The 24771-nt window shown below is 35.6% G+C and overlaps 1 protein-coding gene across 3 annotated transcripts in view; it reads right to left on the bottom strand.

The window, feature by feature from the left end:
• The window catches only part of WWOX (WW domain containing oxidoreductase), a 472878-nt gene that overhangs the window by 433606 nt on the left and 14501 nt on the right, over nucleotides 1-24771 (bottom strand). For all 3 annotated transcript variants that reach the window (NM_001030574.3, XM_046899484.1, XM_046899485.1), the window contains exon 5: nucleotides 14241-14347. In NM_001030574.3, the coding sequence (NP_001025745.2) occupies nucleotides 14241-14347 (107 nt within the window). The remainder of the gene's footprint in view (nucleotides 1-14240; nucleotides 14348-24771) is intronic.

The following is a 24771-nucleotide window of genomic DNA, read 5'->3' as shown; positions in this document are numbered from 1 at the left end:
AAAGAGAGATAACATTTTTCTAAAGCATTTCTAAAGCTTTTCGATATGCTAGTTTTTAGAATTATATCTGCAGAGAACTAATATTTTTAAATGAGACTTTCGGAGCTGCTCAAATTTCAAAGTAACACTTGTGCAAGTTGGAGAATTCCACAGAACTTGTTTAGCCTACACTAAAAAATCTGTACACAACCTTTATACTCTTGAAAGACAATGCACCTATGAATCAGTTGATCAATAATAAGAAAATACTCAAATTAGTATTAACCTAAAAAAAATGCCACTCCCGCTTCTATCAACAACTTTGTCACATCATATCAAAGCGTAACAACATTTTCACCCCTCAACAACTTAAGTTTCCAGGGTTTTATCACCAGTCGAAGCAGTCTGTTTGCATTCTCCAATACAAACTGACAATCTAGTGATACAGTACATTAAAAATTCTCTGTAGTATTGACTGCCTGAAGCTGATGCTCCCTTGCTAAATGCAGTGCAGTTCAATTAACAGCTCTTCAATATACAATTTAATTTTTCTTTCATCTTGATCCACAGCTGAGCTTGAAATGAGGAATGCTAGAATAGATGTACTTTAAATATTGAAGCAAGCCTTTATAAGTATATCTATCAAACCTGTAATGATTTCTGTCATAACACTTTCAAATAGATGAACCTGAGTGTCTGAGATTTTCAGGTTTCTGCATTATTTTTCTCACTCTTAACAAGGCTTTAAATTGTTCTTCCAAGAGCTCCCTTAGAAACAAATAACCTTTTTTTATTATTATTATTTCAGTTTTCTTGGGAAGTAGAATACTTTTACTGGGCTGCAGCTAAAAAAAAAAAAGACTTTCAGGTGTAAAAATCCAACTTATCACTAATTGCTCTAAAAGCAACTCCAGAACTTTCAATATTTCTTTCATTGTTCCAATAGGCAACCAGAGAACCGCACGGCACCAGTTCCCATTACAGAGTCCTCACTCAACTGGGAGGCAACTGATTCTGGACTGAAAATTAAAGAACAAGTGTCACCTTGGATACATTTTTCCTGCTACGGTATGAATATACATAGTACACTTGAAATTTTCTCTAGATCTTCATGGTATTTTACAGGAAAATGTAAGGTTAATTTAACCAGAACAGAATGAAATATTGCATTTCAAGTTACTCTAAGTGGGACACTGCTGAAGGAAGCTATTAATATCTCTTACAGAGTGTATGCTCAAGGAAACATAGTGAATCAGCTCATTTCTCCTAGGTATACTACACAGCTCTCAAAATGGTAGGATTTACTACTGTTCATCAGAAAGGAAAACACTCCAAGCTAAAGACATTTTCTACTCCTTAAACACATTCACAAAAAAAAAACTTGACAACACTTACTGCCTTAGGTATCACCACTGACGTGGATGCCTACCAGTAAGCTGGAGATGAGCTTGAGTAAGAGAGGCTTCACTCAGCGCACATAAGCAGTGTTAGAAGTACAGTAATCAGTTTCAGATGAATTCAGTCAAACTGCCTTTTCCCAAGCGATACAGTAATGCACAGTAATATATATATATATATATAGGTTTACCACATTTGTTTCCATGTTTATAATAGTATGAGTTGAGATTCCGAGCTTTTATTAGTTGTTACACTCTGTACTTTTAATTATTTATCTACATTGCCTCTTTAACATTATAGGATATATCAATTGGTCTGCTTATCATCACCATTTGCTTTTTCCCCTGAATTCTAGTTCTACATTTAAAATATGCAACTCAGTACTCTATTTTAAATTGTCAGTAAAATAACATTCTGCATTTACAGTAATTAACTCATCATTGCTTTGAATAACTACACTAATTGGTATGCTCTACAAACCTGCAACACTGCAGAATTAAAAATAAACATAACAAAGATATAATTTACAGCTAATCTATATTTACAATTAAAGTTAGTTTCAAGATTTATTTCATTCTATTATTTTTTATTAGCTACAACAGACAGTAAATGGGGTGTACCACGTTCTGCTTTGCAAACACCTAGATTATAAAACATAATTACACAAATTAATTAGAAATGAGTATATACATTCATGTCTTTGTTTGTAACCATATCATATTAAACATGACTACATTTACAAGCAGTTCCTAAAAATGATAAAATAGCGCTACCAAGTACAACTTTAAAGTTCCCTGACCACATAAGGCATCACCTGGAACAGAGTCCACTACCACATAAATTCTCCCCATGTCCCATTTTGAGCTTGCAGGTAGGTGAGCATACAGGCTGCTCCTCAGCACAATGGACTAGCATTTCTACAGGAAGCACCAGCATTCAGTGTACCACAGCTGAATCCAAGTCCTGCCTGAAACTTTCCCTCATTGCTTTCTTTCTTTCTTTCCTACCTCTTCACAAAGGCTCGTGGATGTCTAAAGAAGCTTCAGGTCCCTTCAGTTCTGTCAGCTTACCCTCCCACCAAGCTCAATGCTTACAGCTATCTAATGAGCCTAAGGATCCTTACCCTCCACTGAAGTTTGCTTCTAAACACTCCACAAGAGCAGAAGTTGTTAGACAAGGAAGTACAGACACACTGCATACACCTTGGCTCTCTGGGAATTTGGGTCTCTTCCAAGAAGAGAGAAATGCACTTTCCTAGCTACATCTATAACACAATTACACTGCTATAGCATTCCATATAAGCAAGAAGCTGCACCGCTGCAAAACAAGATATCATTCATAAGCTAACTTTTATCAATTTATTTGTATCTTCATAAAGAGTGTCAACCAAGACAACTAAGTTGGATTGGATAACACCTCACCATCCAAGAAATCTACCACATAGTGAAGTAATACCTGTAGTGTACAGCTCATCTAAGGTCTCTGGAGGTGCCTAACATGGCGCATCCTGGGCCTTTACTAACAGTTAGCTCTTTGTAAACACCACCAACATACATTCAAGGCCTAAAAGATCTATGGGTATCTCAGTTAAAACTAGTTGGGTCACAAAGCACCCCTCATGACAGTTACAGAGTAACAGAAGTCCAGAATTACCCTACAAATTACCAAGCTGGCATTGACATATCACTGAGAAGTGAGAGCACCTGAAAGAGGCATCTGCAAAGTGCGAGTCTAAGGTAAAGGCATTCTGGCACTCTGATGTAGTTTCCTACTTAAAATAAATAAATAAATAAAAACATTTATAAGCACATTTATGAAAGTAATATATATATATATTCAGTTAGTTATTCCAGATTTAAGTGATGTGTGGCTTGCTATACGTGCCTCCAGCAAAACTATACCAAAATACCCCCAAATATTCCTTCCATTGAATTAATTCAATATTTCTATTTGATGAGTAATGTTTACTCTTGAAGTTAAGGGTGTATCTCAGTGATCTTGAATCACAAGTGAAGAACAAGTTCAATGAACTATTACTTCTTTTTATCCATGGCAGAAAGTTAGAGTCTGAGTAATAAAGCTTGTGCAAAATGATGCACTACCTGTATTAGGATAAATGAATAGAGGCTTAGAGCAAAAATTGAACCATTTAGACTGCATTTTCAATTTTTCCTCATGCATATTCTCTCACAAATAGGGTACTAAGAAGGGAACGAGTTACAGTTCAAAAAACACGAGGAAAGGACATATTTCCTCATTCCACAGGTAGCATCATATCCAAACCACTCCACTTCAGAGCTCTTACATGGCAAGTATAAAGTAAACGCCAAAATTAATATTTAACATGACAAATGACAGTTAAATGTAATGCATGCTTTCCCCTCTAGCACAAACAGGAAAGCACATAGGTGAAGCACTTCCTTCCAAGACATAAAACAGAAAGTAACAACAAAGATTTTTAAATTGCCTTCCTTCATAATGAAGGAGTAGTTGTATCTGGTATGCACTCCCTCAACACAGCTTTAATAAATCTCAGTAACATCACTTCAGAGATGTTGGTTTTGTTTTTCAAAAAGCACCCAACAAGCAGAGGAGAATACAATCACCTTTCCACGTCTGACATTTAATAACACAAATTCTCTCAGATATTGGCAGGTATCTCTGTGCTTGCAAATTACATGGAGAAAAATGGATGGAGAAATACAACTAAAATACTGCCCGCTACAAAAACATTCATGCATATGGATATTTAGGGTTTGACCCAAAACACCTCAAGGGAACCTAAGACTAGTGTATTCAGCAGCCTTTGGAGATAGAACTTCTAATGAATAAGACAATGTGCTTTTATTCTTTTAAACAGAAGCGTAACTTTGATACACTTACGGCCTCTTATTAAATGAAGCACTATATGTATTTTCAACAGAAAGGTATTTCTACTTTCCCTAATGCCTTAACCAACCGAGTTAAATTATCTGACCATAAATCACTTTATTCATCCACGCTGGGTCAGACCAAAGGTTTCAACGTTTGTTGTGTGAACCTACCTAAACAATTACAACCAATCAGATCTCACAAGGAAAGAACACATGCTAAGTTAGCAACAGGTTTGTGTTTCACTTGACAAATGAAGCTACCTTTTACCACAAGGCATTCAGTTTCTTCAGCAAATTGTTGCAAGACTGATGACCATTCAGTTATTATCAGATAAATATCCTGTTTAAAACTAATGCTATCAGATATCCTGTTCTGTTCACTTGTAATAATTATCTAAGCTCCTAAAACTGATTTTTCTCAGTGAAAATCAGTTACATGAAAATCTTTGAGATCCTGAATATAAGTGTACTTCGTTTACTTTTTTATAAAATTAAAGCAAAGCACCAATTTGGGGACAAAATGACCCACTGGATTCCACCATGACTTTCATAAAAATTATCACAGTACACATTAAATAATTAGTGAGAAAGAACACTGCCTGTTAGTTTTAAAATGCAGAGAATGAAACTCATTGCAGAAGCAAAAGAGGGCCAATAATATAATTACAACACTATGCCTGTATAGTCTGAGTTAATGCTGTTATTTGACATTGCAAGGCTATGCTTTCTCCCATGAGCCTCAATGAAGACAAGGTTCACTCTAATTGGTTCCAAAGCACAACCTACCAACAACAGCCTTCCTCAAGACCAGGAACGGTAATTTCCACACGACTGTAAATAGTGTTTGCAAACAATACAAACATGGTAATAAGAGGCTAGGTGGGTAATTAATGTGGTTACAAAGCAGCTTATTTGCATTTTTATTTAAAACTGCCTTCTTTAAAAAGCAGCTCAGATTTCTTTCTGCAGAAGGAGCCTTGGTTAAGGAATAGAGCAGTAATTACTCTCTTTAGGGGTTCTTTTATACATCCTTTAGGGAATTAGAATGAAAAGATAAGCAGAATTATAAAGGGAATCATGTAAAATATGAAATGCACTATAAACACTTAGTACTGTATTTACCATAAGCTAAGCTTGTCTTCTTCATTAATGGAATATATTACAAGCTTCTGTTACAATCAGATTAATTGTATAGATGGTTTTTTAAAAAATATTATAACCAGTCACTTTAATTCCCCTTCTCCACTCCCTGAACTTGCAGTTAGAAAACCAGTGATAATAGAACTCATAAGAATGTATCTACCTGGACTATATCAAATCAGACTTGTCAATGTCAGCAACACAACATAGTTCTGGATGATAGATTCTGGGAGAGAAAGGCTCAGAAATCAAACCCAAGTAACACTAGTATAAAATAGAGTACCGAGAACACTAAACTTCTCTTCACCCTATCAGTTAAAAGACCAAAGACCATGATTTTTTTCAAGATAGGTATCTAGAGAGATTTTTAACAATATTGAGTAAACAGCATTTCCTGGTGCCATTTAGTTGTAGAGTAAGCATAAAATGCAGTTTTAAAGTGACGGAGGGAGTGACTCAACTTTTGTATTAAATTGCTAATACAGCATTTAAATAGTATTATTACAAATCTTTGCACATGGTAGGGATTTTGTGACCCATCGCTCAAGATTAAGAACAGCATGGCTGTGCTGAAGAAACCAACAACACAAAAAAATCACCTCAACATTTTTGCTGACTGGAAGAAAAAAACTAAGGTATTGGTAAGACACTGACCTCCTTCAAAATTACATTTTAAACTACAAACACACACACACACACGTATATATCAGATGTTGGAAGGTGAACAATATTAAGAGAGCTGAAGTAATTCAGTCAACTCAAAAGAGAGGTTGTTTTTATGGTAAACTAACTGCACACCTGCAATCTCATCACAATGACAGCGATTTCTTGGTTTCTATCCATTGTCTACAGAAACAAATTCATACATTAGCACAAAATTCCAATCCAACCTAGAAAGAAGCCTAAAGACAGAATATAAATTATGTGTTCCATACCATTTATTCACCGCCTTAATCATATTCTCACAATCTCTTCCACAAAGTATAAAAATGTAAAGAAATTAACCCTTTTTTTTTTTTATTTCCTACACACTTAACTCAGTTGTGCTAAACCACTTGAAACTCCCTTCCACATTTTACCAGACCTTACTAAACTCTCCTGCATTTATTCTGTTACCATCATCTGAGAAGTAATTATTCCTAAAAAAAAATTAAAAATAACCATTCAACAACATCTGTTTATGACTATTTCCTTAATTCTCATTTATTAAATTAGAGCAGAGATCTGAGAACATTTAGTACTAAATTCTTTGCTTGCCAGCAGCACAATGGAAATCAATGCAACTGTGCAGGGTAGTGAGTACAAAGTATAAGGAAAAGCAAAACTCTGCAAAGTACAGAACTGAAAGGGGCACCATGCAATTCTCCTGTACATTGCCATACACATGCAAATACCAAAAAAAAAAATCCATGTTTCACTGAGGACATTTTAGCAAAAACCAAACATTTTCATTTTCTGGAGACATTTTCAAGTAGATAAAAGCCAAATCACAACTACCCTTTTGAGAACTGTTCCTTTTTCAATCCGCTTTCACACGTACCATACATTATTATAAATCATAAAGATCAAGTACAAAAGAATCAAAATACTTCCAAGTTCCTAATATCACATTGAGAAATTACACATGCATCACATTAATTAAACATTTTTAATTTATCCATGTTTACTGGAAATATAAGCCACATGAGGTCTGAAATGCTTGGCAAACATATACCAAATCCTTAAAGCCTCTGGCATTCACTCACACTGACCAGCAGTCTGCTTTACATTTCATAAATGTAATTACTTTAAAATATCAGTGCATTTATCTGGACAGTAAAATCCTGCCTGTTGTACAGCAATGGTGTGGTGCTAACTGCAGACAAGGATGTAGGCATGGGGTCATTCAGCTGCAGCCGGTGCACCAACTCTTGTGCAAGTGATATCAGTATGCAGAAGGATGCCCATCCTTGAAAGTTAGGGACTTAACACATCTGCTATATAACTCCAACACTATTTTACAGTGGTTTCATTGCTAACCATAAAAACAGTAACAGTGGAACTGTATAAACAAACTGAACAGTGTTTTTACTGTAAAACATGCATGTAATATAAATATTTGCCTTTCCCTTTTCTCAGCATCTGTAATGAGAGCAAATTCATGCCATATGTTTATAGTGTACAAAAAATAGATCTTAACAATTCATCCATGCAAACGTTGGTTAAACTGTTTAATGTTTTTAACTGGGAGTTTTTCAAAACATGAATTTCCTCCCAAATCACTCAAAAGCTTCAAGCTCTTGTCAGTGGCTACGTTCAGCCATTTGCAGCAGTTTTTAGACAGATCTGGCAGAAGCAGCTGAAGATTGTAGATTTCTCACAGATGACAAGATCAATAGCTGTGACAAGTGAGACATTCCATGTGGATAGCTACAGACCCAACACACACCTGCACACTGGAACAAACTGCCACCTCAGAACACATTAGGAGACTTCAAAATGCTATGTCAACTGCTTACCAGCTCCTTATACTTACTGTAATAGCAGACTGTACTATGCTCAGTTTTGATCAGTGCAGCATATGCATGCTACTTCTGCTTCAAATTATGCCTATTATTTAACAGTTTACTTTCCACCTGCACCCAGAAAACAACTTTGCAACGCACATCCCTTTCCCAAGGTGTCTCTGTGAGGAAGCACATTCCTCACAGGAACTTCCTGAACTCCATAATATTATGGCCAAAATCATTCCCACTGGTCTCAAACACTATCAGTGACAGTAACATCCAAGTAAGACCAACGTGACCCATTCTCTCATAGTAAGATGAGAGTTGATTCTATTCAAATTACAGTTAATTGAAAGATTCCTTCATTTCAAAAAGATCCATATCACACTCAAAAAAAAAATTACATTCAGCAATGGCAGTAATGTGTTATTTGAGCACATATGGCCTCTTCCTACAAGGGCTTTTCCCCATAGCAAGGTTTGGATAACTTCTTCTATCTTGGTGCTACAGCATGGCCACTATTCAGAGTGCCAGAAGATGTATACTATGCTGCAATGATGTGTGCACCACTAATACATAGCTTTGGAATATCATTCTTAGAAATAACACTATTCTTTATTACAAAAAAAATGACAGTAATGAAAATATTTTCACAGGAATGTGTGCTCTACAGTACAATATTCAAAGAGATTATTTAAGACCTTTTATTTTGCCTAAGAAACTCTAATTCTGTACCCGGTAAGAGACTGTGGCTCCATTCCATACTTATCACACATCCAAAGCTGACTTTTTGACATGTTTCTATCAGCATCTGTTACTAATCATGAGATGACCCCACTGTATCATCCACTTGAATAAATTTCCAGTAACAGCTTACTTTGTTGGTTCTAAAAGTATCAGTATGAAAGGTATGTATTAAAGTTTGACTGATTTATAGAAATAGCTCTGAAAATTAACATCCAACATATAGAAAATAATTTTTTTATTGTTGTTGTTGCTTCAAATTAGCACCCATTTCTTTTGAGAGATTAGAATAATATTTCACAGAGCTGCTTTTATCTGTGTTCTTGGTACATGCATGAAGAACAATAATCCAGAGACACAGTTTCAGTGTTTCAGTGGAGCTGAAACACTACTTGGGTAACGAGTCCTCCTTCCTTGAGGAGGAAACAAGAGTACTCAACACGTGAAAAATTGTGCCCACGTTCTCTGTAAGTGCACCCAATTTGCTTCTTATCTCTCTGTTCTTTGCAAAATTACAATCAGAATACAAAGACTCAGTTATCAGGTTTTAATTTAATTCAGTTACTTAATCAGCAAGAATACAAATCACTCATTAGGTGGAGAATACTTTGGGGGAAAGGAATATAGCAAGTAGTCATGTTTACTTTGTTGGCTTTCTTCATAGCCATTCTCTCTTCTCTTGTCACATCTATACCTTGTAAGTTCCTACACATAAAAGAAATCCAAATTTTCTTTTTACATTTCAATCTAATCTTTGATGTGTAGCTGTAGGCTTAACACTGAGGAATGATTACAGAAGAAATATTATACTTTTTTAATATGATATATTTAACTTGCGATTTATCTTTTAATATCTATTTCAGAGACTATTTGACAGGAGTAAATAAACGAGGGCTTCCTGGCAAGAAGAGCTGTGATTTATGAAACATTTTATTACTCGTTCTCTTAAGAACTTTCTTGAGAATACCGCTAACATTATGAGCTATGCAGCCCTATCCCACCATCTTACTCATAGTCAATTAGAAAATTATATCAATAATAATGTAAAATAAATTACCTAGCTTCTCTTCCTGAAGCGTAGATTTCAATGTTTGTCAAAGCATCTATGTGTACAAACAGCACTGCAGTGTTTTTCATTAAGCCTTAAAGTCAATTAAGCTACGAATTGGAACAATCATTCCTCCTTTGCAAAGTATTGATATTTCTTTCTTGGCTGCTTTCAAGCCTTTTCACTACTCAAGGAGAGATTTATGTTTGACAATTTCTTTCTGATTAAAATGAATCATAACTCTAGAATTCTAATTTCCTCTTTTCTGAGCAAGAAATTATCAAACAGTTTTAAATTGATTTTGAATGTCATCGTGCATGAACAACATTCATTTTCAAGATATCAACTGTAAAGCTATACTGATCTCTCTTTTATCTGCTTTTACACACTTTCTCTTGCTCTCTCTCTATACATTTAAAGACATTAAATTGTACAAATATAATATACCTTTCTAAAAAAAATTATATATGACAAACCAGCTACATCAGTCACATTAAAACTTGTCACAGTGCTTTACATACAAAGCAATTACCTCTCTATTTGCAACATTAGCAAAAAAATCCACTTCAGTAGGAAAATAACTGGAATACTGCAGCTTGCAAATAAATGCCAGTTATCTAAAGTAATTTGCAGGTTTCTACGGTTCAGCCTTGGACAAGCGGCTCCAACTTCCCATAAAGCAACTCTTTTGGCATAGATTATTAAAATCACTTTTCTAGATTCGTCTCCAGTAGTCAAATAAGGTCAGTGAAAATTTGTTTTAAAATAACCAGAATAGTAGGAAAAAAAAATGTTTTCTCTCATCATTCCTCCTTCTTTCTCTAAATCCATATAGCTGGATTTTTGGTGCATGTAGTTTTCCAATTTTCACACCTAACCTTAATTTTCAGCTTTTACCATATAGGTCACTCCAAAAGCAATGCCTCCTGTAGTTTCTGTTGAAATAAACAGATACAAAGAGCACAGTAACACTATTTGATAGAGAAGATGCTCATCATGTTATAACATGCTATTTTTCGGCATGTTCGCCATCATTAATTCTGCATTTTTGCCAGCAATGAACAACAGCTGCGTGCTGCATTCGTAACAAACTGTACCAATGGAGGTAACCCACCGTTGCTGCTGCCGCTGCTGAAATGCACCACCCACCGCCTCACTGTGCTCACATACACTGCTTGGCCTCCATAAACATTCAGTAAGTTATGAATGTCAATGAGTTCCATCTTTTCTGCATGGAGGAATTCAGTTTCCCCTCTTTGCTGCATCTGCACTTCCATGTCAGACATCATTTTATCAGTCTGCTCCTCTGCTGCCATCTGGCAGCAAAATGGAATGGAATATTGGTGGAAGGTTCAACCTCTACTGCCATAGCACCAACATCCGCCTCACTGTGGGCCAACATAATAAAATAGGAGGCATTACTTTCAGAGCAGGCCTTGTGGAAGTTTGGTGGGATTTTTTTGCCTAACAATTTCTTTGAAGTACAACAGGCCCAAGGAAGAAGAGCCATATTTCCACAGACATATTTTATAATACTCCAAACCACGGATCTCATAAACAAACTCAGTGAAGGAACCAGATGGATGGTTTTCCTCAGCATTCTTAAGCATTATCATATATTTTTGAATGTTGCATTACAGTAGATTTCACCTCCCCACTACCCCATATATATTTCAGGCTTTATTTTTATACAGATCATCAAATAGATAGTGGTATCAACTTGGAAATAACATCAGTTTATATATTTTTAATTCTTTTGTCTTCTTGCAAAGAGCTCTAGTTGCTTCCTTCATCAGGAATTACAATGCTCCGTGAGATGACAAAAGGCACAAAAAAGGAAACATTCTCTGTCAGAAATTTAAACCTCAAGCTTTAAGGAATGCTGTCCCACAGAAGAGCCAGCACAGCATACACATGGCTTTTGTAAAATATTTGCTATAATTACAGAAATACATATTTTATTTCTAACACGGTACACCTGAAGCACATTAGCACACTAGCATTCCACACAGCAACAATTTTTTGAGTTGTAAAAATGAACTTCTGCAAATTACAGGAAAATTTGGGTTTGGACATTCAGTGGAAAAGCAGGCATTTATTTAACAAATTTCTATGCCTCAACATATTGGACAAAGACTGTATTTATAGCACAGCTCAGAAACAAATTCAATGCAAGCAGGTACCATAACCGCTGCCAAGAACACTAAGCAAAATGAACATGAAGCTTTGTAAGTCTGCATCTTAAACAGCTTCTTTTTTTTTTTTTAATTGATTCTGAATTGAAAAGTAATGCCCAAGTAAACCCATTTCCTTTTAATTATTTTGCTTTCCCTAGGAACAAGGGAGACAAAATACTGTGGATATTTCGAAGTCTTTTATAGCACAGTACTTCCAGCCACATTTTGAGAACTCATCTGAACCTTATAACAGAGACTGTTAACATTTTTCTGGAACTTTAATTTTAGGAAAGAATTATCTATTAACAACTTCCTGGTCTGTTCTGACGTCCATAAGCTAAAAAATAATATTTTATGTCAATATTTTAATATTAGTATCAATTAACCAAATTAATCTTTGTCTCTGTTCTCAATAAACAGGGCAAGCTTTGTGTTTTCCTCAAGATTGCTTACAATTTGATGTAAATTTTAAGCTTCTTGTAATTCATCAACTAATTCTCTCCTGGTTACACATTCCAAGTAATTAAAGTTCAGTAATAACTTATTCTTTCTGCTCCAGCACCTGCATTTCATTTGTTTATTTTCCCAGAGTCATAAATCTGAAGGACTGTCAAAGTGCCATAATATTAGCGCAATAATCAAAGTTAATTAGTCCCTCTTAATAAACAACAACAAAGCCATTACAAAGATGCATTGAAGGTTTTCCAGCTACCCAGTTTACAGATGAGATTATTTTCTGAACAATTAGGATTTGAAAACTGTTAGTAAATAAGTGTAGTGTTTCTGAAGTAATTTGAAATTCAGTGATCTTCACTCAATTACAAATTCATTAACTTCTGGTGAAGAAATACAAGCTCTAAAACTAGTACTCCTAAACTCACAAGGCCCTCAAAATGCTTAAGATAACCTTACAATTAAGGGACAAAATGTGGTATTTTACGTTAAAATAAGAGATCACTGAGTATCTTTTATCCTAAGAAAAAAAAAATCATAGAATGGTTTGGGTTGGAAGGAATCTCAAAGATCATCTAGTTCCAACCCCCTGCCACAGGCAGGTTTGCCAACCACTGCATCAGGCAATAGATGAGGCTGCCCAGGACCCCATCCAACCTGGCCTTGAACACCTCCACGTATGGGCCAACAGAATATCTCCAAACCCTTCCCAGAGGAAGGAAACTGACAGGCAAACTTTAAGCCTCATGCCCTATGCTCACCCATAAAGGAATTCTCTTAGAATTTCACCTCATTGAAACAAACAAACAAAAATATAGCTTTAATGTAAAGAATGGAAAAGATGATATTTTTGCCTCTCAATTCTTTACTGTAAGCCATTAATATCATCCAAGCAAGAGAAAAAGATCTAAAGCCAAAGATTTTGTTTCTTGAAGAAAATTGTGGTTACAAAAGTTAGCAGCATTATAAGCATTACTTGCTTAGAAAGTAAGCAAGCACTGTTTGTTTATTTTGCACTAATAATTATCTGTAGACTAACTACATGTAAATATTAATGATACTGATGCTCCTCCATATCCTCTGGGAGCAGCCAAAATATTTTCAGAGATTGAGAAATAGAGCTAGAACACCCATCATTATAATTCTAGCAGGACAGAAATGAAATTCCAAGAACTTGACCCTGCAGTTTATTACTTAGAGCATACAGGACTGTGTCAACAGACTAACTCCTGAAATCAGCAATCAAAGCAAGCTTGGACAAAACTAGCCTTACTAGCAAGTAAATGTTTGTGTAAGGAACAAATAAAGAACACTGACCACATTAAAATAAGGGCCGTAGAAGACCCCCCCAAAAAAGTAGGGAGAGGAGAGCTGGGAGTCACCAAGAGAAACAAGGGAATAGAAGGCATAACAAAACGGAAGAAAAATGAAAGAAAGAGGGAAGAAACGTAAAGGAATTGAGACAAACTACCTGTAGCAGTGGTGTTTTGCCTGATGGACAGGGAAAGGAGAAAAACCCCTTTGTTTTTTGAGAAGTATGATTCCCTGTAATCTCCCATAGTCAACATAGCCAACAAATGGCTGTCTGATACCTCAGTAAGTACATTCCCCTTCAGCTTGGTATAGACTTGGGTTCTGGAATTGCCCTGCCCTGGGAACTATGAAGTGAACCTCAGTGGTTCTTTCAAACTTAAAAAGCTTTTGTATATTCTTATATAACAATATGTCAAGCCTTACAATCCAGCACAATCATATGAAATGAAAAAATCTCCACCACTGAAGCACCAGTGACCAAACAGTGTATTGCAAAGTAAGACAAATGTCCTTTTCCTTAGATTCTTGCATGGCAACATAAGCACCTATTTAACAGCATGTGCATCAAAAAAGATTTCACATATTGACAAACACAGTTTAATGTTGGACATTATAAGCATTCACTTACCCATTCCTCAAGAATGCGTTGTACAGCATCATTGCCTCTTGACATATTTCTGCAGGCCAGGATAACGTAAGCCCCATGCAGTGCAAAAGACTTTGCAGTTTCAAAACCTACGATAAAACATTTTCCTTGTCAGAAACAGATGTCAGTAACAAAAGAGAGCTATATTATTAGAACAGGTGAGACACATACGGGTGAGACACATACATACTCTAACACTACCTGGTGTCTGACTACAGGCTTGCAGGTCACCTGGACCCAGCTGTTTCAACTACAGAGAGTAAAAAGTACAGATGTCACTTTAAGCAGGTCACTGGGACTATAATTGTACACATTTTGCTCAAGATAGATTTGGGTCTTCAAAACACAGATTCCAATTTCTCTCTCTGCCTTCATCAGTTAGAAAGTAGAACTCTACTTAATTCCTTACTCATTTGACTGTGAGGAATAAGCAGGAATAAGCCAAACAGTAAGAGTGCAAACCTGTTATGGCTGGCAAGACCACAGTGAAAGTGAAAGAGCTTTGCAAGACCAAGTTCCAGGCACTACAGACGCACTTAGCCTTTGGCTCATCGGTTCGAGAGCCACCTGTGGCAGCAGTGATCACCCAGAGGGACTTAAGAGGGAAAAACAGTAAAAATCACATGGAGATAATTGTTCCTTTTTCACAGCACTACCCAACCTGTAAGACACTTCTGCCAAAAAGTGCAGACAAGAGAAATACCGAAGTGTTAAACCACTCCTGGGAAAGAGTTGCCCAGCTCATTCTTAGAAAATTACGTTCTACCAAGGTAGATCATAATTTACTACAGCATTTTATTATACAAGCAGTTTAAAATGTTTGCTAAGATTTTGTTCAAATAATCTGTGTACAGTAACTTTTTTTTTTAAATCACCTAATGTCTAGCAACTTCCCACAACTGTCTCATGAATTATCAACTCAATACTGTGTAGTTTCAATGGGTATCAACTGGGTATCATAGACTAAATGGTTTACTGGATGAACCTGATGACACAATGAAAAACTAACCCATGAAAAAAGATCCTCCTTTTGGGTAAACCAGTGGGCATGACAGTCTGCAAGCACATTCTTTCCAAATCCAAAACAAGAGGAAAGATAATTCACACTTTACTGAAGTGCAGCATTAATGAATATGCCTGTTTTTTCCTTTCACACACAAAAAATTTACAGTGAATTTCTAAGCCTCTGTATATATACATTTTGGCAATGCTATTAATCAGTTCTTCCCCATTCTCAATCTGGGCACTTAATTTCTCCTTTCCAAAAAGGCACTTTAGATTAATTTCCATTTGTTAATTTGGGACTGTCTTGGAATTTAATGAGATCAATTCAAATTATGGAATTATCCACCAAGAGCTGCAGCTATCCACCCTTGCATCATATACAAGCTATGTAAGTGTGCTCTGTTTTGCTGCCCAATTCATTAACGAAAAGCTGCCTAGAAGCTGGTCCAAGATAAACTTCATTTAATTAGAAAGATCTGTGACAATTTACAACAGGAGACTGATGAGTTCTTGGGAGCACAGAAAGCTTATAAATTGCAAAGTCTTGAGCCAGAAACTAGGTTTCTATTGGGGTGAACTATTCCGTGTTTGAGAACTATTCAGTAGTACCACCGGGTGCCCATTTTCATGGAAAACTCTAACAATGGAACTATCTGAAAGAAGCATAACATAACTTAATGAGTTCAAATTAGACAAGCTTAAACTAGAAAATGAAGAATCGAACTGAAATGCCCAGCAATTTAAGCATATGAATAAGTCAGGGAGAAGAGATACTTGTTTTAGCTTTATAATATTTAAAGCACGTTCATGTTTTCATTTTAAAATTTGTTTACCAAAAAAAACCTATTAAGATAAGCTGTCTCACTTCCAAAACACCCTGGAGCAACAAAACTCAGAGCACAAGATGTAACTTCCATTATAGAAACAAGAGACACCAAGACAAATTTAGACCATTTTCTGCAATTACATACTTACGGTATTTAAGTCCAAGTAATTTTCTTCCATCTCTTTTAAAGCCATTCATTGTACCAAGCAACTTTAATTACCTGGGTAATTCATTGCATGCACATGAATTCAGCTACAGCATGTGCAAAGATTTCCCCTGTTCCTAATTCTACTTTAAGAGTATTTAATTAGAATTTTTCATATAACTGAAGTAAGACACATTGTACCACAGCACTATTAGCTAACAGTATGCTTCCTGTTTTGCACAAAAGAAAACAACACATTCTTAACATCCTACCGTATTACTAAAAACTAAAGAAATGCCTGTGAATATTTATTGTACTGTTATACAAAGACAGCCAGTTTAATTTGCTAAGTATGATGTTTAGCTAATCGTACCCCATGTCACACGTCACACAAAATAATAAATTCCATGTCATTCTCATTTACAGTTAATAACTTGATTATAAATTAAACTGAGAACGATTGAAATTGAACTAATTACAAACTCCAAATTCAGTTAATAATACCACTTTGATTTTTCTTGCAAAGCCAGTGACTAAAACCTTCCTTCTAGTACTGCTCCTTTTGACTCTACCAGAGAATTATTCTTCACCCATAGGCAGACTCATTCTGAATCTTTCCATGAAATTATGTACTTAAAAAACCCTCTGGTTGAATTTCTAACCAGCAGTTCCTCCTCCCATTCAAAATACAGCCACAGGTCAAGTGGTGATGGGTCCATCACCATTTGTTATGTTCACATTATAAATTACTAACTCATTTATAAACACACTGTATTTTGAAGAGTTAGATTTGTGCAAAAAGAGAAAAACAAATCCAGGTACCCCAAACCACACAATTACTCCTATTCAGCTACCAAATAATTAGCTTTGTAGGGATTGCATATAACCATTACAACTTGGTCTTTCTTTCTCTTAGTTTGCGTGAAGCATAATCTTTTCAGACTGCCTACTACATGAAAATTATTAAGAATAAGAGGCAACACGATGACTACATCATAGAATTCATTAGGGATTAAGTTTGATCTACCTACTGAATTGCTCAGCCCTCTCAAGAGGGCAGCATTTTTAGATATGTCCTTAAAATAGATCTAAATAGGCCTGAAAGTCCCTAATAAGCAGTGAAATTAATTACCTTCACACTTTAAGAAGTAACTAGGCAGGAGCTTAGAAGTCTGCAACTTCAAACTGAAACTCCTGAAGCAAGATTTAGGAAGTATCTTGGTATTCAAGCCCTTCTTACAGCTTTAGCTCTTTGTTTCTCCTGCAGAATTTAATTCTTCTTTCCTCCCTCAGTGTCACATACATAACAGAAGGGGAGAGAAGCTTCTAAAATAGTGGGAAACTTATCAACAGACTCATGCTGTTAAATCAAGTTTGCCAACACTATTTGTCCTTCAGCAAAATGTAGCAGTGTTTTCAACACACAGCAAACCATTTTAAAACCATAAGCCTCATACAGGGATTGAGTATTTTAAGTACAAAACCATTTACGTTCTAGGAAGAGAAACCTTACTTGTCTGTAAGAAAGTACATTAACCAAAATACATGTTGAATGTGGTTTCATACAACAAAGTTAAATCAAATATAAAAACAGGCTCAAACATTAAAACATTCAAAAAGTCACAGTAGGACAAATAAAAAGAGAAATCAACATAATTACGTTAAGGAAGTGCATCGTTAATGGAATAGAACCACCTCAGTTCCACCCATAAGAGTAACTCAGAGTTCAAAAGAACCAAACACTTCTTAAAATAATTTCACTTGCTAACTTTAGAACTTGAATATCCTTTCATAGAGAACATACTGCAACATCACCCATTACATATTATTTGCAAGTTTGTTATTTCAGGGCTTGTTGTTGTTGGGCTCAGTTTTGGTTTTGTTTCTTAGTGTTTTTGTTTGTTTAAAAGCATGTACAACCACATTAAAGATACAGCACATGAGAATGCACATGAATATTAAGGATTGCCAGTTACAAAGAACAAGGTAAATGCTTCTCCAAATGTGACAGGAGAGCAATATATACGCTGAAATAGCAACCACATTATATTCAAATTCTAAATACAATACAGTGTTCAGCAAACGTTTTCTAAAACTAAGATAAATTTCAAGTGATTACCCTGGAAATTTCAAGAGGTAAGACCTTCTTGAGGTCACTACTCCTGTTGCTTAATTAGTTCTAATTTGACACTCTGAAATGACATCCCTGCTCCAGAAATACATGAAGTAAATACTATAACACAGCTTTTTCACATCAGCAGAGAACATAAAAGACTGATAGTAAACTAATAAGAGCTATCTAGACAGCAAGTGTATGGGATTTCCTGCAAGCATTTAAAACCTTTCAGCCTTTTATTTACATCAAAGACTCAAGAACTAGCACCTGATTTCATTTTTTTTTTTTATAGTCTATGATTTTTCAACACCATATTCTCACTTTGTCTATCCATAATTGACTTCTGTCAGTGAGTTTGGGGACAGATTTTCAGCTAATGGTCTCAATGATCAGTTTGCATTGTTCAATTAATGCCAACTCAACATATGCCAGATGAGCGTATGGGTCTGTCACACAGTGCAACCCCCTCTATAAAACAAAGAAAATAATTCATTGAGTGGAAAAGTAATTTGATGATTTATTAATTAAGGGGACAGCATAGAGCCCACTTCCATTACCTTGTAGAGCACGTTGTAAAGAATTTGCATCAGGCATTTAAATGTTTTGAAGTAGCATTTTTTTATTCTGAACATAGATAAGAAATTTTGAATACACAAAAAGAAATTCAGAAACATTTCAGACAATAGCAAGACTTTCAGCTTCTCTACCTTCTTTGAAACACTCCATGAAACCCTGGATCTGTCACTTACAACACATATGAACAGCGGAGTTGACATCTTTCTTTCCAAAAGCTCAGTCCTCTTATTTAAAAGCCTACAGGGTTTGTTTGCCTTTAGCTTCTTCAAAATCATTTCTTTCCTTCTCTCCACTGATAGAAGAGCTCCAGAGGCTCTGAGGTTCTTCCCATGTGCTTCAGTAACGATTTCAAGCTGTCATGACTCCAGCCTTCCTTGAGCCCTATGTCACAGGCCGTCTGAATGTAAACTACAAGGGATTCCAAAAGAAAGCCTTCTTACCTTCCACCACTGTAAACATAGCAAGATCAAATAAACAAACAAAATACTTACGGAATTGAAAGTGAAATGCATTAGCCTGTGTGTTACGTATTCCTGGTCTTTCATACACTAACAGATTATTTATGGACTGCAGAAAAGTGAAAACCAATTGATTTTGTAAGCACAAACATTTTATGTCATTAAACATGTGTATTATTTTCACAGCTTTGTTCAGTTTGTTTTTCCACTGCATCGTTCACTAACTTCCACATTACATTTTAAACTGCAGTACACATCTTTCAAGTTCTTTATAAACAGACAGATTTGCAAAGTTAAGTGAGTTAATTTTCAAAATGCATATTTTTTTTTAAATATCCATATTTTTAATACAAAAAAAAGGTAATTCAAATCCAGTTTTACTACAAAGAAGAACAAATTGCAAGAAAGTTAAATACTGAAGAACTTAGAACATATCATCTTGACAATCCAAAATACAGCCCCACTGCTGGTATCTCAGCAAACAAACTAGATGCTTTTGTCTTTTGAGATCTGATCAAGAAAACCATATATAAATGGGAAATATTTTTCTCTTACGCAGCCCTAGATTTACTTCATCTTGGAAGAGCTAAGTATTACTGAAACAAACCCAATCTGCTCATGCAATAGACAGAATGAAACAGATTCAAACATGCTAAAGTGATGTGAATTTTGAAGTTATGTAAACTTCTCTTCTGGTTGCATGCTGCAACAACAGCACGTGATTTAGGGAAGAAACTTTTGCAATCAAGATCATCTTTGCCTGTGTTAGTAGCTTAAGCCATATGCGAATCATCACATTATTGACTTTTCGAAGCCCCAGAACCACCATGCATTAATATATCAGAATCACTCGGCCACAACTGTACTGCTTCAATACAGGTATTTAGGATAAAGTCTTAGAAACACACTATTAAAGTTGCTACAAATGAAAGTCTGCAAACAAATAAAACACCAAAATATTAACAGACTAAATTTTTCAAAAAGAAATTCACATGAAATACTAATGCTACCCTTTGTTTCCATGTATTTGCAGGCAATTGTAACAACACATACTGATTTTTTCATTTAGAAGTGTGATGTTATATGACAGGTAGATCCTGCCTCGCCCTTTGTGTGTGAATTGGACAAAGCTATTTTTCTTGGAGCCATAAGCCACCGAAAAAAGCCAACCAAAATGTAACAGGATGACTAACGGATTGAGTTCTGTTTTCCATCCAGACAACTTAAAAATATGAACTCATTACACACTGTGCTTTGCAATATACTGTTCTGAGCAATTAAAAGTTATTCCCAATAAGAAGTGCATTGCCATTATCATTGGTAGAACTCAAGATACATTGATCTGCAAGGATTATAACCCCAAACATGAAAAACATTCTTATGCTGATGATATTTTTAAGATTTGTGACTCTGTTCCTCTAAAAAAAATTAAAAATCTATCATATGAGGCAAAGAAAGGTAAATCCATAACTGAAGACAAATAAAGCAAATAAAAAGTAATGACAAAGTGTAAACATTAGAAAGGTACCACAGCTAAGAGGCACAAAATTGGAGTCAGATCTGCTATTTACTCTTGTTCTACTGCCCAAGGACTGCTACAGATCCACTTCAAAAACTCAGCACATCAACACAGCAGGGACTTTAATCTCCTTAGCTCTATTAAAACTTAACACTGACAGTTATATCAGTTTTCCAAAGGCACAGTCTAGCTCAGATTCAAAACCACATTTCCTATCCCTCACACTGTAAAGTGTTACAATTCAATACAGGTATTGCTGTAACAACCAAGGGTTCCAGTCTGGAACAAACTGTCCTGTGAGAGGTATGCATGTGTATTACATACAGACTCAAGTTACTCCACATTTCCCATACAGGCAGTTCCCATAGACCACTAAATATCTGTCCCTAAAATACAGGGAGTCACTGACTCTTAAAAAGCTTTGGTTTTGAACAGATTTTCATGTTCCTAAACAAGCTTCATTAAAACACAGTAGGAAATAAAGTCAAAACTGCATAGATCACTCAGATTTCTCAGTTGTTAGGTCATAGAACTACGAGCAAGTTCTGTTAGGTGCCTGAACAGTGGCAAGGAATTAGACAAAAGATAAGAGAAGGAGAATTGCAGGTCAAGAAGCAACTGTGGAACCCCATTTTATCTTTGATAGCTACTCCTTCCATCAGATGTACATCAGCTATCAGAAACCTCAGACAAAGACAACTCAGATACAAATCTTCCATTTCAACTAATGCCAAAACTGTTTCAATACTATACACTGCTATAAGAGAAAAGCCTCAATGTCTTGTCTTGCTTTTCATCTATTAAATGATAGGATCAAGCTTCTAGCAAACTCCAATCTGCCTGAATACTTCTTCAGTGCCCAACAGAAGTTACCATACAGCAGCTTTTTTTCCCCACCAATTCTAAAATTATTTGCAGGCATTAACACAACTTTTCATATCTTAGCACTACATCTGCAACTGAAAATTACTCTATTTGAGCCCTCTCTTTTCAGTGTTTCTCCAAGCATAGAATAAGTTCATGTTTTCTTTTGATTATCTACAAAAATGTTGGTGTGGCTTCCTGCAAGCAACTCAGCCAGTTTTGCCTGACATCAATCAACTACTACATTTAAAATGAATATCAGAATTTAGGATTTGGCTTTATAATTCAAGGTTTTATGAAAACGTGGAGTTGGTTTCTTTTTTCCATTTTCATATAATACCTCCTTTGCAACAGATAACATATCACAGGGAGAAAACAAGCACCTGAATATACAGCAACTCAACTGTCTAAGGAAAGAAAAAACCCACAAACTTTCTACTTAGAGTTCTATATACATTACTACTAAGTTTGAAGAACAAGTTGAATGTATTTTTACAAGAAACTTGAGCTAGCAACTTTGCCCTAAAACTAGAAGTTATTTTCATGCGACTTATAGTCTCAGTTTTAGTAAATGAAAAGCTAAGATTCCTTTTCTCAGAATTACATCTGTTTATATTCATAAGGGACAAACAAAATATTTTGTTAGACAACGGTTATGTTAATACACTCCTTTTGTTCTTAATGCAAAATAAACACTTTCAAACTAAACACTTAACTAAAATCTAGAGTATAAAAAAAATCTGCTCACAGTGTAAATTAACATCAAAGCAGCATCTCAAAAAAAGAAACCTAGATCAGAACTGAGTCATCAAATTTGACATGGCATTTATAGCATTATTTCCCAGTAAGTAACCATTTCTGAATGTTTAGTCACTAAGGGATAAATGACCAGGTTTTAATTTAAACAAAAATCAGTCTATTTAGGAGTACCATTACTCAAATGTATTGTTAAGGAAACAAATAACTTTCTTATGCATGTTATTGTAGCTTCATATGTATTTTATAACAAGGCTGAGGGAAGCTAAAGAGAAGCAACAGCAACAAAACTCACAACACCCACACACATAATAAAACATTAAGGATTTACCTAAACGTCAGTAGCAAGTATCAAAGGCCAGTCATAAAAAGACTGAAGTTTCTAGCTAATCCAATACAAACCATTCAGGGGTGTGTAAGGCAAAGTGCCATCATGAAAGCACTCATAACTGGGTCTATTAAAAACTCTGATCAGGTGCTCAGGACCAGTTAGGTTTTCAACGCTATTTTAAGGGGCATATACTTCCTTCAACTCACCCCCAAAAAGCCTGTGGGGCTCTCTTCCCCACCACTGCTATTTTTAAAAGACCTTCTCACACAAGCCTTCTCAGACAGCTGAAAAATTGGAAATTTTAAAAAAATTTGACCATCTCAAGACTTTTTTTTTTTTTAAAGTCACATTTAAAAAAACACATTCTGAGTGGAGACAAATGGGACTGGCAAACTCTCTTTCTCTAAAAGCTGCTCTTTGCATCAGTGGTAGCTTTAGGCAACAAAACAGCTTTTCCCACCAAAGCAAAAATGGAGAAAAAAGCCAGAAGTTTTCTAGTTACTTTTCCAGTACACTTCTGTTCTATAAGCCAACAGTATCTTAGCTTTCTGTACTGCTGAGCTGAGCCCTAATTAAACATAACAAAAAAATTAGTTGCATGTTTTGAATCTCCTTTTGGCAAGTACAACAGTGCAATGTTAATGTAAGAAGTAAATTTAATAAAGAGAAATATTTCATCCAAGGCAGAATAATTAAAAGACATACTGTGCTGTCAGCTAAAGCACTAGATCCTCCAAGCTTTAATCTCTAAGTTATTTCATGAGAAATACTCAGTTGTATGTAAAGATACTAAAAAAGTACTGCAGCATAAATTGAACCAAACTGCTTCTCTTAAAACAAACTCAATATTTATTTAGATTAGATACACAAACAGTTTAGAACATATGCAAGACAAATAAATAATAAACCAAGTTTCTGTCCTGAACAGCTCACAGTTTAGGTCAATGAACGCGTCTTCAAATCAAACATACGCAGCTAGGTGCTGTTCTCTAGAGCTCACAGTTGTGCTGTGGGGAAAAAGGAACAGATAAGCAGGCTGAACAGTAAAACACTGCTTGATTTCTGGCAGTCACTACCCATGTCTGTCTTCAGGGAAAATGAGGTAATACGATTTGTTCAGTTAAGCAACTGAAGAGTCATTTCAGGATCCTGGGGAACAAATTGAATACAGGAAGGATGCAGTTCATAGTTTGTTCTGGTGCAAGCAAACAAAAGGAGACAGCCAGAAAAGGGAAAGACGAGACACGGAGGTTTGGAAATTTAAAGTCCTGCGTTACTTCCTTAAAATTCTACTTTTTCTGGATTAGATGGTATTCATAACGGGTACAGACCTCCCAAGGTTCAAAATTGGCAAACCTTTTGGGTGTGCCTTAAACTACGAAGAAAAGAGGGAGATGGGAAGCTGTTATGTAACTCAAATGATCCATCATGTGGTTCCAACATACAAAGTAAGGCAGAAGATGGAGTTCTGAAACAAAAGACGAAGAATAAGAAGAGTATTAACAAAAACTGTCCACACAAAAGAAAGAAGAATGGAAAACAAGAATTAGAAGTCATTAAATTGTAGTGTAAGGCCATGTGCAAAAAAAAATTTAAGTCCACTTCACCTCAGCTTCAAGCAGGGCATGAAAATACGTCAAGCATACTCTCCCACCACAACTAGGGTATGGCCTACCTGCTAACAGCTGGAACACTGGTAACTCCCACAGAAGCTGAAGGACTTCTGACTGAATCATATTTAAAGTCACATGTTTTCATTCATCTACCAAAAACTTAGCCTTGCTAGTTTGGGGAAAGGAATGTTAAATCCAAAAATGCCTAAATATAACAAAATTAACATCTAAAATAGGAAGAACTGCCAGGAGAAAGAGCATACCAGACATTTCCAAAAACCCAGTTTTTCTGATGTAAGTCATA

Source organism: Gallus gallus, chromosome 11, assembly GCF_016699485.2.
Source record: "Gallus gallus isolate bGalGal1 chromosome 11, bGalGal1.mat.broiler.GRCg7b, whole genome shotgun sequence".
NCBI lineage: Eukaryota > Metazoa > Chordata > Aves > Galliformes > Phasianidae > Gallus > Gallus gallus.
Note: the sequence above shows the minus strand (reverse complement) of the source record. Positions and strands in the feature narration are given on the sequence as shown.